General features: G+C 42.7%; 1 protein-coding gene across 6 annotated transcripts in view; it reads left to right on the top strand.

Moving 5' to 3' along the window:
- The window catches only part of eif4g3b (eukaryotic translation initiation factor 4 gamma, 3b), a 39186-nt gene that overhangs the window by 12843 nt on the left and 10881 nt on the right, over window positions 1-15462 (top strand). For 2 of the 6 annotated variants that reach the window (XM_029249660.1, XM_018750616.2), the window contains exons 4-18: window positions 1017-1109; window positions 1661-1693; window positions 4039-4059; window positions 5701-5880; window positions 5972-6083; window positions 6689-6792; window positions 7392-7517; window positions 8050-8191; window positions 8424-9134; window positions 9270-9367; window positions 9646-9847; window positions 11648-11940; window positions 12038-12157; window positions 13490-13645; window positions 14040-14237. In XM_029249660.1, coding sequence (XP_029105493.1) covers window positions 1017-1109; window positions 1661-1693; window positions 4039-4059; window positions 5701-5880; window positions 5972-6083; window positions 6689-6792; window positions 7392-7517; window positions 8050-8191; window positions 8424-9134; window positions 9270-9367; window positions 9646-9847; window positions 11648-11940; window positions 12038-12157; window positions 13490-13645; window positions 14040-14237 — 2589 coding nt within the window. The remainder of the gene's footprint in view (window positions 1-1016; window positions 1110-1660; window positions 1694-4038; window positions 4060-5700; window positions 5881-5971; window positions 6084-6688; window positions 6793-7391; window positions 7518-8049; window positions 8192-8423; window positions 9135-9269; window positions 9368-9645; window positions 9848-11647; window positions 11941-12037; window positions 12158-13489; window positions 13646-14039; window positions 14238-15462) is intronic. The other 4 variants (XM_018750621.2, XM_018750617.2, XM_029249661.1 and 1 more) reach the window with 3 other exon arrangements.

The following is a 15462-nucleotide window of genomic DNA, read 5'->3' as shown; positions in this document are numbered from 1 at the left end:
TCAGGGCTGTTTGTCAAGTGTGGTTCAGATGTTTTTACTAAGTATATAGTCTAGGTGGAGCTTCTATATTAATACTTCAGCACTCTTCATTACACTGCTTTGTCTTCTTTGATCTGAGCATCTGTTCAGAACACTTGTTAACAGTGTGTCTTGTGCGTTTGTGCTCTTGTGTCAACACCTTTCTTTTCTGCAGGTGTGCATGCCATAGCTCTGCTCCCTACAACAAGGCCGTTGCTGTGTGTGTTAGGTCTGCTACGCACATAAAATCCATCTGTCTCTCTGTGTGCCACTGGATCTGTTTGTATGTTGGTTTTTTTTTTTTTTTTTTTTTTTTTGAACATTTGTTTGTTTTATTCTGCACTGGTTTGTTCTTGGTTCTGGTGTCTCTGGCTGCACACACAAACACACAGCTCTGCATGTTCCGTACCAGAAACTGAAAACCTGTCAGAGTGACTCAGCTGTTCTGGAGCCCTCTTGCCCTTGTAATGAAACAGCTGACATTTCCACACCCTGGCTGGCGAGGGAGCTACATTGCCAAACACCCAGCCTCCACAACGAACCAAGATGATCTATTAATAACCCCAACAACACCCCCACCCCCCAGCAGTCTTGCCAAGGAAGCAGAACTTTAATTATCCTAGTCTCCATTCGGACAAGGAGGAAGCAACATGCTTGAGTGACTTGCTGAATGCCTCCTCCTTTTACACTCTCAGTCAGGTGACAGGCACAAGGCCAGCACCCACCTAGGTCATATCAGGCTCTGCCTACATCCCAGTTTTAAGTGGGCAGTCTGTGCATCAGGCTGTGGAGTTTATACTCACAGCCACTGCGCAATGCCTTTTCACCACCCACGGGGTCTGTCTCACATCCCATCTGGTTCCACTCACACTTCAGTGTCACTGGCCTAAAAATGGCATGGCTTTTACAGTAAGTGTGTCCTCCCTCTCTCTTAAATCCCCTGCTGTAACCAGGCTTCTGCGCCTTTTCTTTTGTCTTTTTATATCCCCCACCCTCAGTCTCCGTATCCCTCCGGGCAGAATGCTGGCGCCACCCCACTGGTGTATTCCCCTCCAACACAGCCAATGAACACGCAGCCTCCGAGTCGCCCGGTATGTCCCCCCCTGCCGAGGCGAGTGGGTTCTGGGGGGGGAAATGTGTACTTACATTAGGAAAGTGGCGTTTGGAAAGTAGATAATCAGTCCCTCAAAGAGATTTGGTTAAATGACTATCAACAACAGAATCAAAGTAGATTCCCTCAAAGTGGGATTTCATGATTATCCCAGGATTATAATGGTTTTCAGTCAGATTTAATAAGATAGTCTTTAGATAAAAATAGATATTATGACTGTGTAATGGTCACTGTGAGTATTGAACATTTACCCTTTCAGCTATTAGCATTATTGTTACTTTGGTTATTTTAATTTCTTAAAGGATTGTTATCCAGAGTTATTTACATATGAGAATTGCCAGCCTACCTTGTGCTCAACAGTTATACAAGTTTCATCTTTGACAGTGGACAACTAGCTTAAGTTTTTCTTGATCTGTTTGCTTCAGTTCAGTATATTAAGGAGTGGGTTTGTACAGGAAAATTATACACCATTATTATTCATTGCTCTTTGTTTTTCCATTCACCCTCCTGTTCAACTCGGCCCACCGGTAGTTTGCAACAGGACCTCGGCCTACCCATCACCAGGTAATTAACATTAATGTACCACTTTCCACACATCCTCTTCGTGGTGTTTGTCTAATATGATGGAAGACTGGTGTGCGTTAGTTTCAGGAGTCACATTTGTGTGATGTGATTTGATTTTTACAAGTGATGCTACAAGACTCATTTTGTCTTTATCATTTTTTTAAAACAATTCTAAGGAGCACCTCTAGAAAATGGGTCTTGTAAAATACGTGGCTGCTTCATGGAGTTCTGCATTTACTTTCTTGTGCTTTGATGCATTCACGTTGATGGTGAGCACACCAGCTTGTACCTCCTTCAGGCGTCTCCTGTTGACCGGTACCCTATGGGTGGAGTCACTGAGCTCTTCCCTGTCTGGCTGCATTGTGTTTTGACACCATGTTGTTACCCAGGTCTTCTCCTGCACTCCAATGACAAATATTTACCCCACTTCATGGTCCAGCATAGAGTTTGTGTTTTCAGGACCCCTACTACAGCAGCACACATTAGAACATATATACAAGCATTTCTCCAAAGAAAACTCAGCATGCTTTTCCTTTTCAAAAGAACCACTTCTGTGTATTGAGAGTTTCACCTGTAGAAAACCAAATTAACCAAATTATATTAACAGACAATAGTCCTAATAAATCAGCAGATCTGCACACACAGAGAAGCCACGCCTTTTTTCACATAGCTTTTTCTGGAAGCTTGTGAAAACCCATCTCCCCTGGTTGTGGCAATCCCCCATACAGCTGAATGGCGGGATGGACTTTGGCTATCGGTGGTCCCCTGCAGTGCCCGCCTGCTTCTTTCTGCCACTACTGCTGACCTTCTTTTGCAGGATTTTGTTGCAGATATTGCTTAGAGGAACTGGGACAAGCCTCATATTCAGATAGTGTCCTGTACTTTAGTTGTTACAACCACCCACCCACATTATGTCTGCAGTTACACTTTAAGCAAGTGAAACTGGAGATTTGTTGTGGCATTTTTTGTACTTAGCTGTCCTCATAGAGAGCGAGTTATATAGTAATTAAGGCGTTGTCTTGCAAGCTGAAGGTTATTAATAATAATGATAGTAGGAACCTTTACTTAGCTGACACCTTTGCCCTGGGTGACATAGTGTTAAATAATCAACTGTACAACGTCACACACATACTGTCTGAACCCGGCAACACAGGGCGTGAGGCTGGAGGGGAGGGGAAACACCTAGGACAGAATGCCAGTCTTATACATGTAAATAGCAGAGTAACTTTTCTGTAGAAACTCTGGATCAAGTGTACTACAGCAAGAGTGGGATTCAAATGAAGAACCTTCAGCTAATTAAACAGTAACACAGCCATAACCTAGCATCAGGTGGAGTTTTGGTCAGAGCTGTTCCAAACTCTGAGGGTTGCTGGTTTGAATCCCACATCCCGTTTTAGTACCCTTGATCAAGGTACTTAACCTAAATCAATACAGTAAAAAATAACCTATCTGTATAAATGGGTAGATTCTTTTAAGTACTTCAAACATAACACACAGACTGAAAGCTGACTTGGAGATGGCAGATGGGTATTAATAACCGTTGAAAAATTATGACCTGCTGTTTCGTTGAGAGAATGACGTGAAATAGTTAAGCTGTAAGTTTAGAGGCAGCTCCAGTTTAGCTAATAGGACCCCTGTAAAATTTACAATATAGTGGCTTGCCATTATCTTCAGCTACTGGTAGTACTTTTGAAGTGTTTTATAGTATGTATTTGAATGAGATGACCAGAAAAATAATTACCCACAGCTGAAGAGTAGAGTGTAAATTCACAGGGTGAGTTCAAGAGATATTTAGTGTTAAAGCTATGTTGGGTTTCATTAAGTGAAACTGCCAGCAGTATAAAATTACCTCTGATGCTAACATTATGATTAAAGTTGCATCACATATTTCAATAGCTAGGTTATGTGCTAACACAATTGAAGCCTAAAGTTTTTAAGTTACATTTTTATTTACAATAAGTCAAGGAAGAGTTGACAGATGGACTGGTCTGCTTTGGTGGTGCTGTCTTGTAATTAATAGCTTGGTTTTGTCCTTAGTGGTCTTGGCGAAACTCCCTCCAGCGTAGAGGTTCGTAACACACAAACAGACTGGTTGTCATTACCTGCGTTTAGTTAAACCAGAAAGTGATGTCATTCCTCTTCCTGCGTAACACCCCTTATTGCAGGTGACACCCCTGTACCACATCTGCTATTGCAGTAAATGGCAAGAATAACAGCCTCAAGTGCAAAGACTATAAATGTATTGTCTTGTGCGCATGCTGTCCATGTGTTCGTCTGTGTGATCTTCATGCTCATCAGTGTGGTTTCCCAATGGCTTCTTTCTCTTTCCTGCTTCAATGTTCAAGGGAGGATTCAGACCCATTCAGGTAATTGGAAGTTTCTGCAAATGCATGGTTCCAGGACCACCTCCAACAGTCTGCAGTTTGCTGCGTGCTGCAGACTTCCCTGCCCTTAAAGAATGTTTTTTTTTCCTTCCTCAGTTCCCTTCACGCCCTAATGGGTGCAGTATGATAAATCATGTTTTGTATATTTACTGTCATCACGTTGCATTAATCTGTTGCAATGAGTGTAGTTCACTTTAGACTAGTTGCATGCTAAATTTTTGGGACTTCATTGAGAATGTGCAAAAATAAGTTTTTTTTTTTTTTTTTTTTCCTCCTCTCTACATCTTGTTATATATATTTTCTGCATTAATATTGCAGTTTTTTTCCAAAAAAGTTGTTTGCTTCATGTGTATTAATACCTCAAAATCAAATGGGTCTAATTTTAAATCAGCAGTGGTGTCAGTTGAACTGTGAAAGGTCTGTCAGAAAGCCTTGTCAAATGGCAAAAGCATGTCTTTTCTGCCACCCCCTATATCAGTTTCTTGTCGAGAAATGTTGTCCCTAAGTGTGACCCTCTGCTTCCTGTGTGACAGGCTTCAGGTCCCCATAATTCTAGTTGCATATCCTCTGAATCAGTGATGTGGGCATACAATATGTGATTCCTGTTCCTAGTTTGTGGGAATTTTCAAGCTTCATTCTTACTTTAGTATTTATTTTCTAGCAAAGCAATATTCATGTGTGAACCTGTATTGCAGGTTCTGGCAATCAGAGCATTTCATTGGGTTTGTTGATTAATTGCCCCTGAGCAGGGAAGGTTTGATGGGCAAACTGTAGCTTGCAGATGGCTGTGGGCTTGATGGTAGCCAACCAGCCATTGCATTTGTCTCCACTGACTGGCCTTCCATTTTGCATCACTGCTTTTTAGTCACGTGCACAGTTCATTTCTTACTTCCAGTAGCACACAATTTTGTCATATGGAATTGTCGTCATGGGATTAAATAGTTTCAGACAATTTGGGAGCAGCATGTGCATTAAAAAAAATGTAAAAACTGCTCTGTAATCCTAGATGCTTGCCCACATTATAATACCAACTTTTCTTTTTGTTGATTGAAATTAAACTTTTCTGATCTGTTAATGAATGGAAACATATGTAAAAACATCATACTTTGCTGTCATTTTTGGAAAGCTGACCATCAATTCACCTTGTCTCATTCATCGCCATGCAGAGGGGACCATACAAGAGAATTTGAAACCAGTGTTTGTAGAGCATCTCCGCTGTCTGCTGCCCATTGGTTTTCTGAAGAAATATTTAAGCAACTCCCTGAAGATGATCTTTGAGTTCCACTGCTGCAAATAAATGACTCCTTGTGCGATATTCTCAGTTTCTATTCTGGGAGAACTTTCTGTTGACATTTCCAGCAGTTTGGAAACCTGTTCTTGGGTGATGACTCAATACTTAGTAAAGAGGGGAAGGTGAAAGAATTACCATTTACATGTGTTTAATGAACCTGTATTCCTGACTACAGTATATTCCTCTGTGCTTCCTCTCTCCTCTCTCTCTTGTCCCCTTCACTCTGATTCTTACTTTTCTCTTATCCCTGTTATGCCCTCCTCTGTCGCTTCTCTGTTTTGTCCTTCACACTCTTGTTCTTCTCTTGCGACTGGCTCTTTCGCTATACTCAGTTTTTCCAGAGGCCACAGATGCAGCCTGCACGGCCAGCCATTCCCAGCAACAGTCCCTCCATCCGGCCCGGCTCACAGACTCCAACGGCAGCCGTGTATCCCCCCAACCAGCCCATCATGATGACCATGACTCCCATGCCTTTCCCCTCACCACAAACTGCCCAGTACTACATCCCACAGGTGACTACTGGAAGTGTTCTTCTACGCTAATAGTTTGCCAGCTATACTTCGGCAATCTTTAACTATGTATCCCTAATATTCCTGTTTGCAGTATCGACCCACACCCCCCTATGTGGGACCCCCTCAGCAGTATCCTGTACAGCCCCAGGCACCCAGCACATTCTATCATGGCCCTGGACCTGGGGATTTCCCTGCTCATTACTGTGAGTCCCAGCCTAGAGCAGATGTCTTGCAGGTTATAGATCATTCTAGTAGACATCCTTCTCTCTCCCCACCTCCCTCTGCCAAAGCACTTCAAGATGCATGATGCATAATACGATGGTTCCCTAGTTTACAATTTTAATGAGTGTAGCTGTAGTTTATGTGAGGTTTTTACAGAGCCTGTCCTTCAAACATACTGGCTGACATCTGTACTAGTAATCTCTTTAGATTTTTCATTTTAGGGTGAAAGTGACTTTGAAGTTACAAACAAAATGCATTGCAATCAGACTTCGATCATAGTTGGTCTTGTAAGTTGAGTATTCTGTGTACCTTTACATATGTATCTGCTTTAGGAAGTAAAAATAAATGCAATGAGTACATGTTTTTGTCCTGAAAGACCTGTCCCACTCATTTATTCTCTGTAACTCTTGCTCAAATTGCCTCTTAGTAAAGATAGGGATTGCTGATTGTACATCATAGTAGTATGTTACATGTCATTCATTTTTACATCTCAGTGGAAACTAATTGAGATCTGGAATAATTTTTGTCTATGTGGTTCCACAAGCTCCCAAGCAATAATGTGCTTCTCACCTCCTACGCCATTTAGCGGGACCTCCTTACTATGCTGGTCAGACAGTGTACACCCCCTCCCCACCCATCATAGTGCCTACTCCACAGCAACCTCCACCTGCCAAGAGAGAGAAAAAACCAGTGAGTATCCCTATGTACTGTCAAGAGAGATCTTTCTATGTATACCCAGGGATGTGTCCCTCACCACCAAACTGTTGCTTCTTTTCAAGTGTTATTGGATGAATTACAGATTTGATGAAAATCTGGAGTTCTTGGCTTTCTCAACTGTGAAATTTCCAGGAATTTGGCTTTAGCTGAAGATGTGTTTGAAACATGATGTCATAGCTTGTATCTGGCTGTGATTAATCTAGGGTTAGTATAAATCTTCCCGTATGAACAGCCCTGAAACAAAGCTTTTGTCAGAATGAGTGTTCAGTTTTGTTGAGATGATCTATAAAAGTTGAATCTGTAGAATATTTTAATATTTCTTTGGTTAACAGCTTACTGCTAAGATGTAGCTGTGTGTACCTCAGACCAGTATAACCCAAGTTATCCCAAAGGGTTCTCTGACCATTAATTTTCCAAATTAGTCATAGTTAATTATACAGTTGTTTAGCGGGCTGAAACATCTCCTTTGGCTTACAATGTTCTTATAAAGTCATTAGAAGTTGGACTAAACGATCGCTCTGTGATTGCGATACTTTAGTCAGTTACCTCGTTTCATGCCATTGTTCTCCCAGATCCGTATACGAGACCCCAACCGGGGCGGCAAGGACATCACAGAGGAGATTATGTCAGGGGGGTCTGGGAGCCGAAACTCAACTCCTCCTGCAGGGAGGCCCCCCTCCACCCCAACCCCACCACAGGTAAGATCACAGACAGACAGGTAGGAGCACAGGGCAGTGGTTAAGGACAGCAACTTCTTTGTAATAAGGTTGCTGGTTCAGGTCCCAGTATTAACTGTACCTGCTTTATGGAAAAAGATTGCTGTGAAATAGATGGTCATGGTTCAAGCTGTACTTTAAGCATTTACCAATTAAGTTGTCACTCCTGAGTTTTGAACTGGTGACCCTCAGGTTGTAGGTCTGTCCTTAGCCAGTGTGCCAAATTCTGTCTGATGAAACGACATGTCAAGCACTGCTTTCTTTTTCTGCCTTCGCTATTCTTCCACTGCTGAGCTCTCACACCTTGTCTTCTCCCTCAGCGTTAACAGGATTCGTCTCTCCTCTCTTTTCCATTTTGACATTCTTTACTCTCCCCTTGTCTTTGTTTGCTTCTTAATACCAATCTCTGCCCTCCCCTGTCTCTTTTTTTTGCTCTGTGTCTGTGTTTGCACCCTGCATAAACATGTGTTGGTGTGTGGGTGACTGTGTGTATGCCTGGCTTCCTTATTGTTAGTTTTTATGTTCGCACCCTCATTATCCTCACATTTTCTACCTCAAATCCCAGCAGCTGAGCAGCCAGGCTCCGGACCATGGGCCCGGTGTATTCAGCGTGGACAGCACCCAGCCCATCACTTCAGCTGTTGACTTGAAGTCAGGTCTGATGTCGCCGGTTCATCGTCTCGCTGTGCAGCAGTGCAAATGCTCACTTTAATAGTGGCTCTTAATTTTTTGAAATTTTAATGAGCTCTGCTTTAAAAAAGGGTTAGGTGGGGTTGGTGTTTTGCGTGAGAATAGTAAGAGTGCATGCTGATGCGTATTGGTGGAATATTTAGATGACAGGGTTAATGCTCTGTTCATGCTACCTTTTCTACTCCATGCCTACTGTAGATGACAAGCCAAAAGCAGAGCCCACAGTTCATAAGTCCTCATCGCCGCTGCTCAGACCAGTGGATCCCCCTAGTGAAAAGAGGGACACCAGTAGCCCTGTGGCAGACTCCCCTCCACCAGAAAGACCAGAGCTTCCCACTGCAATGCCTGTGGTCATCCCTGCCATGACTGCTGCTTCTGCTGTCAGCCATAGTCGGCCCACACTGCCTGGGCAACCAGCTGGATCACTTCCCTCAACAGAAGAAATTTCATCTGCACCTTCGGCTCCCTCTGAGCCTGAAGGTGGTGAGGTGGAGAAGCTCCTTCCTGAGCTTCCCCTGGCATCCTCATGTTCTTTCCAGGTCGTCAGTGTCATGAATGGGCTGAGCGACAAAGAGGCCAGCATGCTTGCCAGTGACCAGGATTCCCAGAGCCCTGAGCCTCCCCAGGACCATCCTCTGCCCTCAACCCCAACCCCTGGTGCCAGGACAGACCCACAAGAGTCTGCTTGCACTGAGATCTGTACTGAAGACCCCCCCACACCCTATGTAGCTGCTGGTGTGGTCCCTGCTTTGGCCACCAGCTTGACAGCTCCCCTGCCTCCACCAAGCCTGCAGGCCCCAATCCAAGCAGCTACAACTAGTGTTGTCACAGAAACAAAGGAGCCAGATCCTGCACTCATTGAGAAATCAGAAACTGAGCAGCTGTACTCCAAGAAAAGCACCGCTATAGGTATGACTGTACAGTGCCAGGAGGTTTTTGATTTTCCCAGGTCAGCCAGAATACTGAAACTGGTTCCCAATGCATTATGTCTCTGAAACCGAACCAATAGGTCATGTAGACATGTGTTTCCCACCCCCTGTATAGCCCAACCAGCTCAGTCTGCACCAAAGACTTGGAACAAGCCAAGAGAAGTTCCCCCAGTGGCCGATGTGCTGGAAAAGGACAAAGACAGCAGCAGGGAGGTAAGAATGCTTAAATTAATACATTGCAAGTGTAAAGTAGCATTACTATTGGTTCCAGGCCCTATCATGGACCAGAAGTGGTTATAATGGTCTTCTTGGAATAAGGTTCTAGCAGTTGAACTGTGTTAGGTCTCAGTGGCCTCATGCTGGACACAGAGCCCTGTGCTCCTGGCAGGCTGGTATTGACTGTTCCTGGATGGTGTGGGGTCTATCCTGCCATTTTCTCTCTGCATGCAGTAAATGTTTTTGCAGCTAGTATAACAAATTGAATTTCACAGGAGGCATCCAAAGAGGAAGCCTTGGAGGAGGAGTCTGAAGCAGAAGCTCCTCAGGTTGAGCACCCGGAGGAAAATGGGGAGCGCGATGCAGAACCATTGGGGAATGGGGCCGAGCATGCCTCGGAGACGGAGAGCAACGACAGCGGTGTGACTTCAGGGGACCGGGACCACACCGCAGGGTCTACAGATCTCTTCCCAGAGGGTGAGAGCCTACTGACCACACCCCATTACCTAGTTCTGCAGTGGTGATGACTGAACTGTTTACATTTACATTTATTTATTTAGCAGACAGGGGGCGTGGTGGCGCAGTGGGTTGGACCGGGTCCTGCTCTCTGGTGGGTCTGGGGTTCAAGTCCCACTTGGGGTGCCTTGCGACGGACTGGCGTCCTGTCCTGGGTGTGTCCCCTCCCCCTCCAGCCCTACGCCCTGTGTTTCCGGGTTAGGCTCCGGCTCCCTGCGACCCCGTATGGGACAAGTGGTTCAGACAATGTGTATGTATGTGTTTCTATTTAGCAGACGCTTTTCTCCAAAGCGACTTACAATGGATGCTCTGTAGGGTTATCAGCCCACACACCTTATTCACCAAGGTGACTTACACTGCTAGATACACTACTTACAATGGCTCACTCGTCCATCCGTAAGTGGAACACACACACTATGGGGAACCTGAACAGCATGTCTTTGGACTGTGGGGGGAAACCAGAGCACCTGGAGGAAACCCACGCAGACACGGAGAGAACATGCAAACTCCACACAGACCGAGCGGGGAATGAACCCACGTTCTCTTGCACCACCCAGGCCCTGTGATACAGCGCTACTCGCTGTGCTGCTGTGCCGCTGTGCCACCCACAGAATGAAAATGCACTAACTATCTCATCCTAATGGTTATAACACACAAGGTTTTTTTTTTTTTTTTTTTCCTTTTTTTCTCAAAGTAAGGGCATCGTGAATTACAATCTCTACCTATAGTCTTTATAATAAACATTCTAATGTCATGTTAGACAAGGCATGCACTCTTTGTATTGAGCATTACAGTGCTGGTATAAAGAACATTAAAATTTCCACCAGATAGCCCACAGGTGTAGTACTTTAGAATTCCAGCTATACCTAAACAAACTCAGCGAGTGCTCATCTGCAGGCAGCACAAAGAACAAAAAGCATTTCTCACTTGAATGTAAACATGTTGTTTTTTGTCATGATGAAACAGTTAATTTCAAAGTGGTAATTTGACACCTTAATATCACAACATGGAGCCTATTTTATATTATTATATGATGAAACATCAACTGCCCTTTTTTGTTAATGGATTTTGTACTGTTTTTTAATAAAGTTTGCTACATCCAGCTACAAACATATGTTCAGGTCACTGCCTTCTGGGTCAAGAGTAGCTAATCAGAGCTCCATTTTTGCAACTAGTAAGCCATTTGTCATCCTGTATAATCTGCAGAGCACAGCTGTGGGGAGCAGGTAGTGTACTGGTTAGAGCTGTAGCCTTGGACTCAAAGGATGCAGGTTTGAATCCCACTTCCCGATGTAGTACCCTAAATCGGTTCGGTAAAAATTACGCAGCTCTCTAATTTGGTATAAATTGGCCAATCATTGTAAGCACCTTAAAACTACAGATTAGTTTGGAGAAAACTGTCTGCTAAATGAATATAAATAAAAATAACTTGATAATCCATAAACAGAAATCTGCCTGAGAAGTGAAGGTATCTAGGCCATGGTCCTTGTGCAGGCAGAAATACTGATGATGAAACTGTGACTGAGGTGAAAGTCCTGGTAGACAAGCACAGTTGATGTGTGATTGGATGTGATGTTGATGTATGGATGAGTGACCCATAAGTAAGTAGTGTATCTAGCAGTATAAGTCACCTTGGCGATTAAGGTGTGTGGGCTGATAACACTGCACAGTATCCGTTGTAAGTTGCTTTGGAGAAAAACGTCTGCTAAATAAATAAATGTAAATGTTCTCACACTCACTGAGGTCTGTGTTCTCTTTCAGACTCTGCAGAGATGGACGGGAAGAGCGATTTTGCACCTGCCCTTTCAGAGTCCGTGGAGATTGATGATAAGGGGCAGATCAGCAGAGATGTTGTCCTGAACCCCGTAGAACCTTTGGAGGTGGATGACAAGAGGCAGTTCGACAGCGACTTTGCCCCTACCCCCTCAGAGCCTGTGGAGATAGATGGGAAGAGGCAGTATGATAGGGAATTCCTTCTTGGCTTTCAGTTCATGCCTGCCTGTGTGAAGAAACCTGAAGGACTGCCCCCCATCTCTGATGTGGTGCTAGATAAGGTGTGTGCTTTTCAAGTGGCTTTGGGCTCCTCTGGCATCGTGGAGCATGTGTGACTTTGGCTGTTGTCTGTATTTATCAACTCTTGTGTTTCTGCAGATCAACCAAAGCAAGCTGCCTTCACGGCCAGCTGACTTGCGTGTAATGTCACGAGGCCCTGACTTCACCCCAGCCTTTGCCGAATTCGGCAGGTCAATCCCTGGAGGCCGAGGAGCTCCAGTGAGTTGCCAGCCAATAGGAAACGCAAGCATTCTTACCCTAAATTTGCCTATTTTGAAATTACTCATGCTTGAATGTAGCTACTTTAATGCAGTAAGTTATAATCCAATCTAAACTCCATTAAATCAGAACATCCTGCATAAAGTTAGGTTAAATATGAGTGAGTGTACAGTATATACACACATACAAGCATGCACACGCTCATACCGTTACAGATTCTGCAAGTAATTGCACAAAATTTTATCCATGGTTTCCCACAAAAAATTATTTAAAAAAGTGTCCTACTTTGAACGTATTACTCTGCATTGTGAGTACACTTGCACCTCAACTTACGAACACAATTGGAATCAAAAGTTTCTGCTTAACTCGCAATTATTTGTAAGGTCACCCACTACATAACAATCAATAAAAGCTTAAAAATACAGATTAATCCCTTAATTTATTCATTTGTTCTGTAAAAACATAGATTTTACAAAAACCTATAATTTGATTATGTTTATTATATTAAATTAGAACTTAAGACTATCCTGTTTTCATCAACAGCTCATACTATGCAGGGTCTTAGTGTTACTCTATACTACAATCATCAGGGAAGAGACAGGATGCAACATGGCTGGGACACCGGTTTCATTTTATCTTTTATTAACATAAAGCAACCTTACTCTAAAATAACTGAAAATAAAAAATACATCTTGTCCAAAATCTGAGTCACTGTTCCGTTTTATACACACAGGACTGTGTTGTTTCACTTCACGTGTTACTTCAGCACTTCAGTTGCCACAGGAAAATGAATGAGAAAGGAGAACGACTTGGAGAAAGTATTGAAAAAGTGTCACCTTAAAATCCTTGTTTTACTAAACATAAGGATGGGACCAATTTATTACATAAACATGATTGCCAACATTTAGTGTCTTTCAGTTTTGTGATTGCAGTAGTGTAAAAAAAAAAAAAAAAGTTTACGTCTATTTATTTGCTAAAGTATTTCTGTAAAAGTTTTGGATTTAACTAATGTAATAAAAACACTGAATAAAATCCTACCGGAATATCCGCAAAACACTCAGAATTACCCTAGCCCCCTTCATCTTCTTACCACTTTCCCATACTCTCCACCTGCTGAATGCTTTTACTGCCAGTTAGTGGCAGAAAACAGAACCACATGCCATTTTCACAGTGAAACAGAAATTTTAAACAGAACTGTGAAGAAGTGCAATTAAAGGTAAACTGGAATGTTTGTATCCTCTAAAATTTGTAATGTACATGTTCATTGCACACAGCCTACTTCATCTGAGCCTCAGATATGCCAATAGTGTGTTTGTTCGTCTCCCCTCCCAGCTGATAAACGTGAATCTTCGGCGGCCTCCGCCTCGCAAGATAATCACGAATGTCTCTGTGAACGATGAAGTCCAGCTGAAAAAATCAGAGAATGCCTGGAAGCCTGGCATGAAGAGGGATGGCTCAGTCGAAGACCTCGAGGCCCACAGAACACAGGTGTGCTTTCATATCCATTATCCATACCTATTTACCATGTATTACTAGTTTTTCTTTCTATTTATTAGTTGCAGTAGTACTCAGAAATGGAACATGCAGGTTTTATATTTTACTGGAGCAGTTCAGGGTGGCTTTGCCTGAACTCTCCAACATGGCCCATTATGGTACTTGAACTGGCCTGGGAACTTCAGGTCATGGGTATTCATAGCTGTCATACTATCTGCTCTTAGCTAATATGAAATTTCTTCATTTTTCAGACAGTGAAATGGAATGATTTCAGGGAATTGCAGTGCCCCCCTTCTGGTAGAGCTGGTTTTGCAGCATCTATAGCTGTCAGGGCAGGATGACTAGTATGTGCGTGCTACTTCAATAATGGTGTGTGTACCATCTCCAGGAGCTCTTCCGCAAGGTGCGCAGCATCCTCAACAAGCTTACACCTCAGATGTTCAACCAGCTGATGAAGCAGGTGACAGACCTGACCATTGACACCGAAGAGAGGCTCAAAGGTGTCATCGACCTGGTATTCGAGAAGGCCATTGATGAGCCCAGCTTCTCAGTGGCCTACGGCAACATGTGTCGCTGCCTCGCCACGGTGAGCTTCCCCTCAACTTGTTTCTGTTGCTTGAGTCTGACAGATACGGTTCACATAGCCGGAGCTTCAGCTAGCAGTCCATTAGTGGCTGCTATTTGGAGAAATGCACTGGCTCTTGGTGCTGCAAACAGTCAAGTTACAAATTTTTGAAGAGAACATTTTCCAATTCACTTAAATGGTTTTTAAAATAATCATAAAGATGAAAGTGGCAGCAAGCTGACAAACACATACTTAGGTTATGCTTATGTGTCCGTGACAGCCTTCTATTATTTTCAGTCATTTTAAAGGAGTTTTAATGTAGTTCAAATTTAATAAATAAAAGTCAAGTATTTATTATAGGTTTATCTGAGATTTTACAGACTGTAACTAGGGATGTAATGAGCTGATCACAACCCACATCCGTTGAATGCGGATTTAAGCTTGTAAATCTATACGGATGCAGATATTTCCATTTTAATTTTCATCAAAAACTAGATAATTTTTACTAATTTGCATGTATATATCAGTTAAGAGGTAAAAAGAAATATTTATTTAGTTTCAACTTTACACACGAGTAATTTTCCTTTTCAGCAATTCAAAAAACATTGATTTACGTTTATGGGAAGGCTGGTTTACGCTCAGATATTAGGAAGAATATAAACATTAATTTGTATCAATACTTCAGCTTAAAAACTCCAAAGCTGCATACATGTGACCTTACACAAATTGTCTTGCGCTATGCAAAAGACCACAATGACGTGCATGGTGTGCAAAGTGTTACAAAGTAGGTCTAGTGCATTTCACTGCGTAATCGATATGTGAATATATGTGTAAATGAATGAGTAGTAATTCACATATGAAGATGTATACTGGTGTAGTGTACTGTACAATCATTAATTTTTACTCTGTAAGTGCACCTACACTTGTGCACAGAAATGCATATACATATAAAATGAAGTTTATAATGACCTTGTTGCTTTGACTACTCCCCCCCGATCAAATTCATATATTCCGACAGATTTTAGATTACCCAAAAACATTCAAAGTTTGACAGTGTTCGAAATTTAACTTCAGTTCCCTAACAATTTTTTTAAAAAATCGAGGGGCATTTGTATTGTTTAGCCTGTGACTTATCAAAGTGACTTTGAATTTTTGACAAACCATGTTACCCACTCTCTTTTTGTCCCAGTTGTGTTGATAAAAAGAGGAAGCAGTTAACTTGTTCATTGTAATGTTTAGGATTTCT

Source organism: Scleropages formosus, chromosome 2 (genome assembly GCF_900964775.1).
Source record: "Scleropages formosus chromosome 2, fSclFor1.1, whole genome shotgun sequence".
Lineage (NCBI taxonomy): Eukaryota > Metazoa > Chordata > Actinopteri > Osteoglossiformes > Osteoglossidae > Scleropages > Scleropages formosus.
This window is presented reverse-complemented; position numbering and strand designations above follow the sequence as displayed.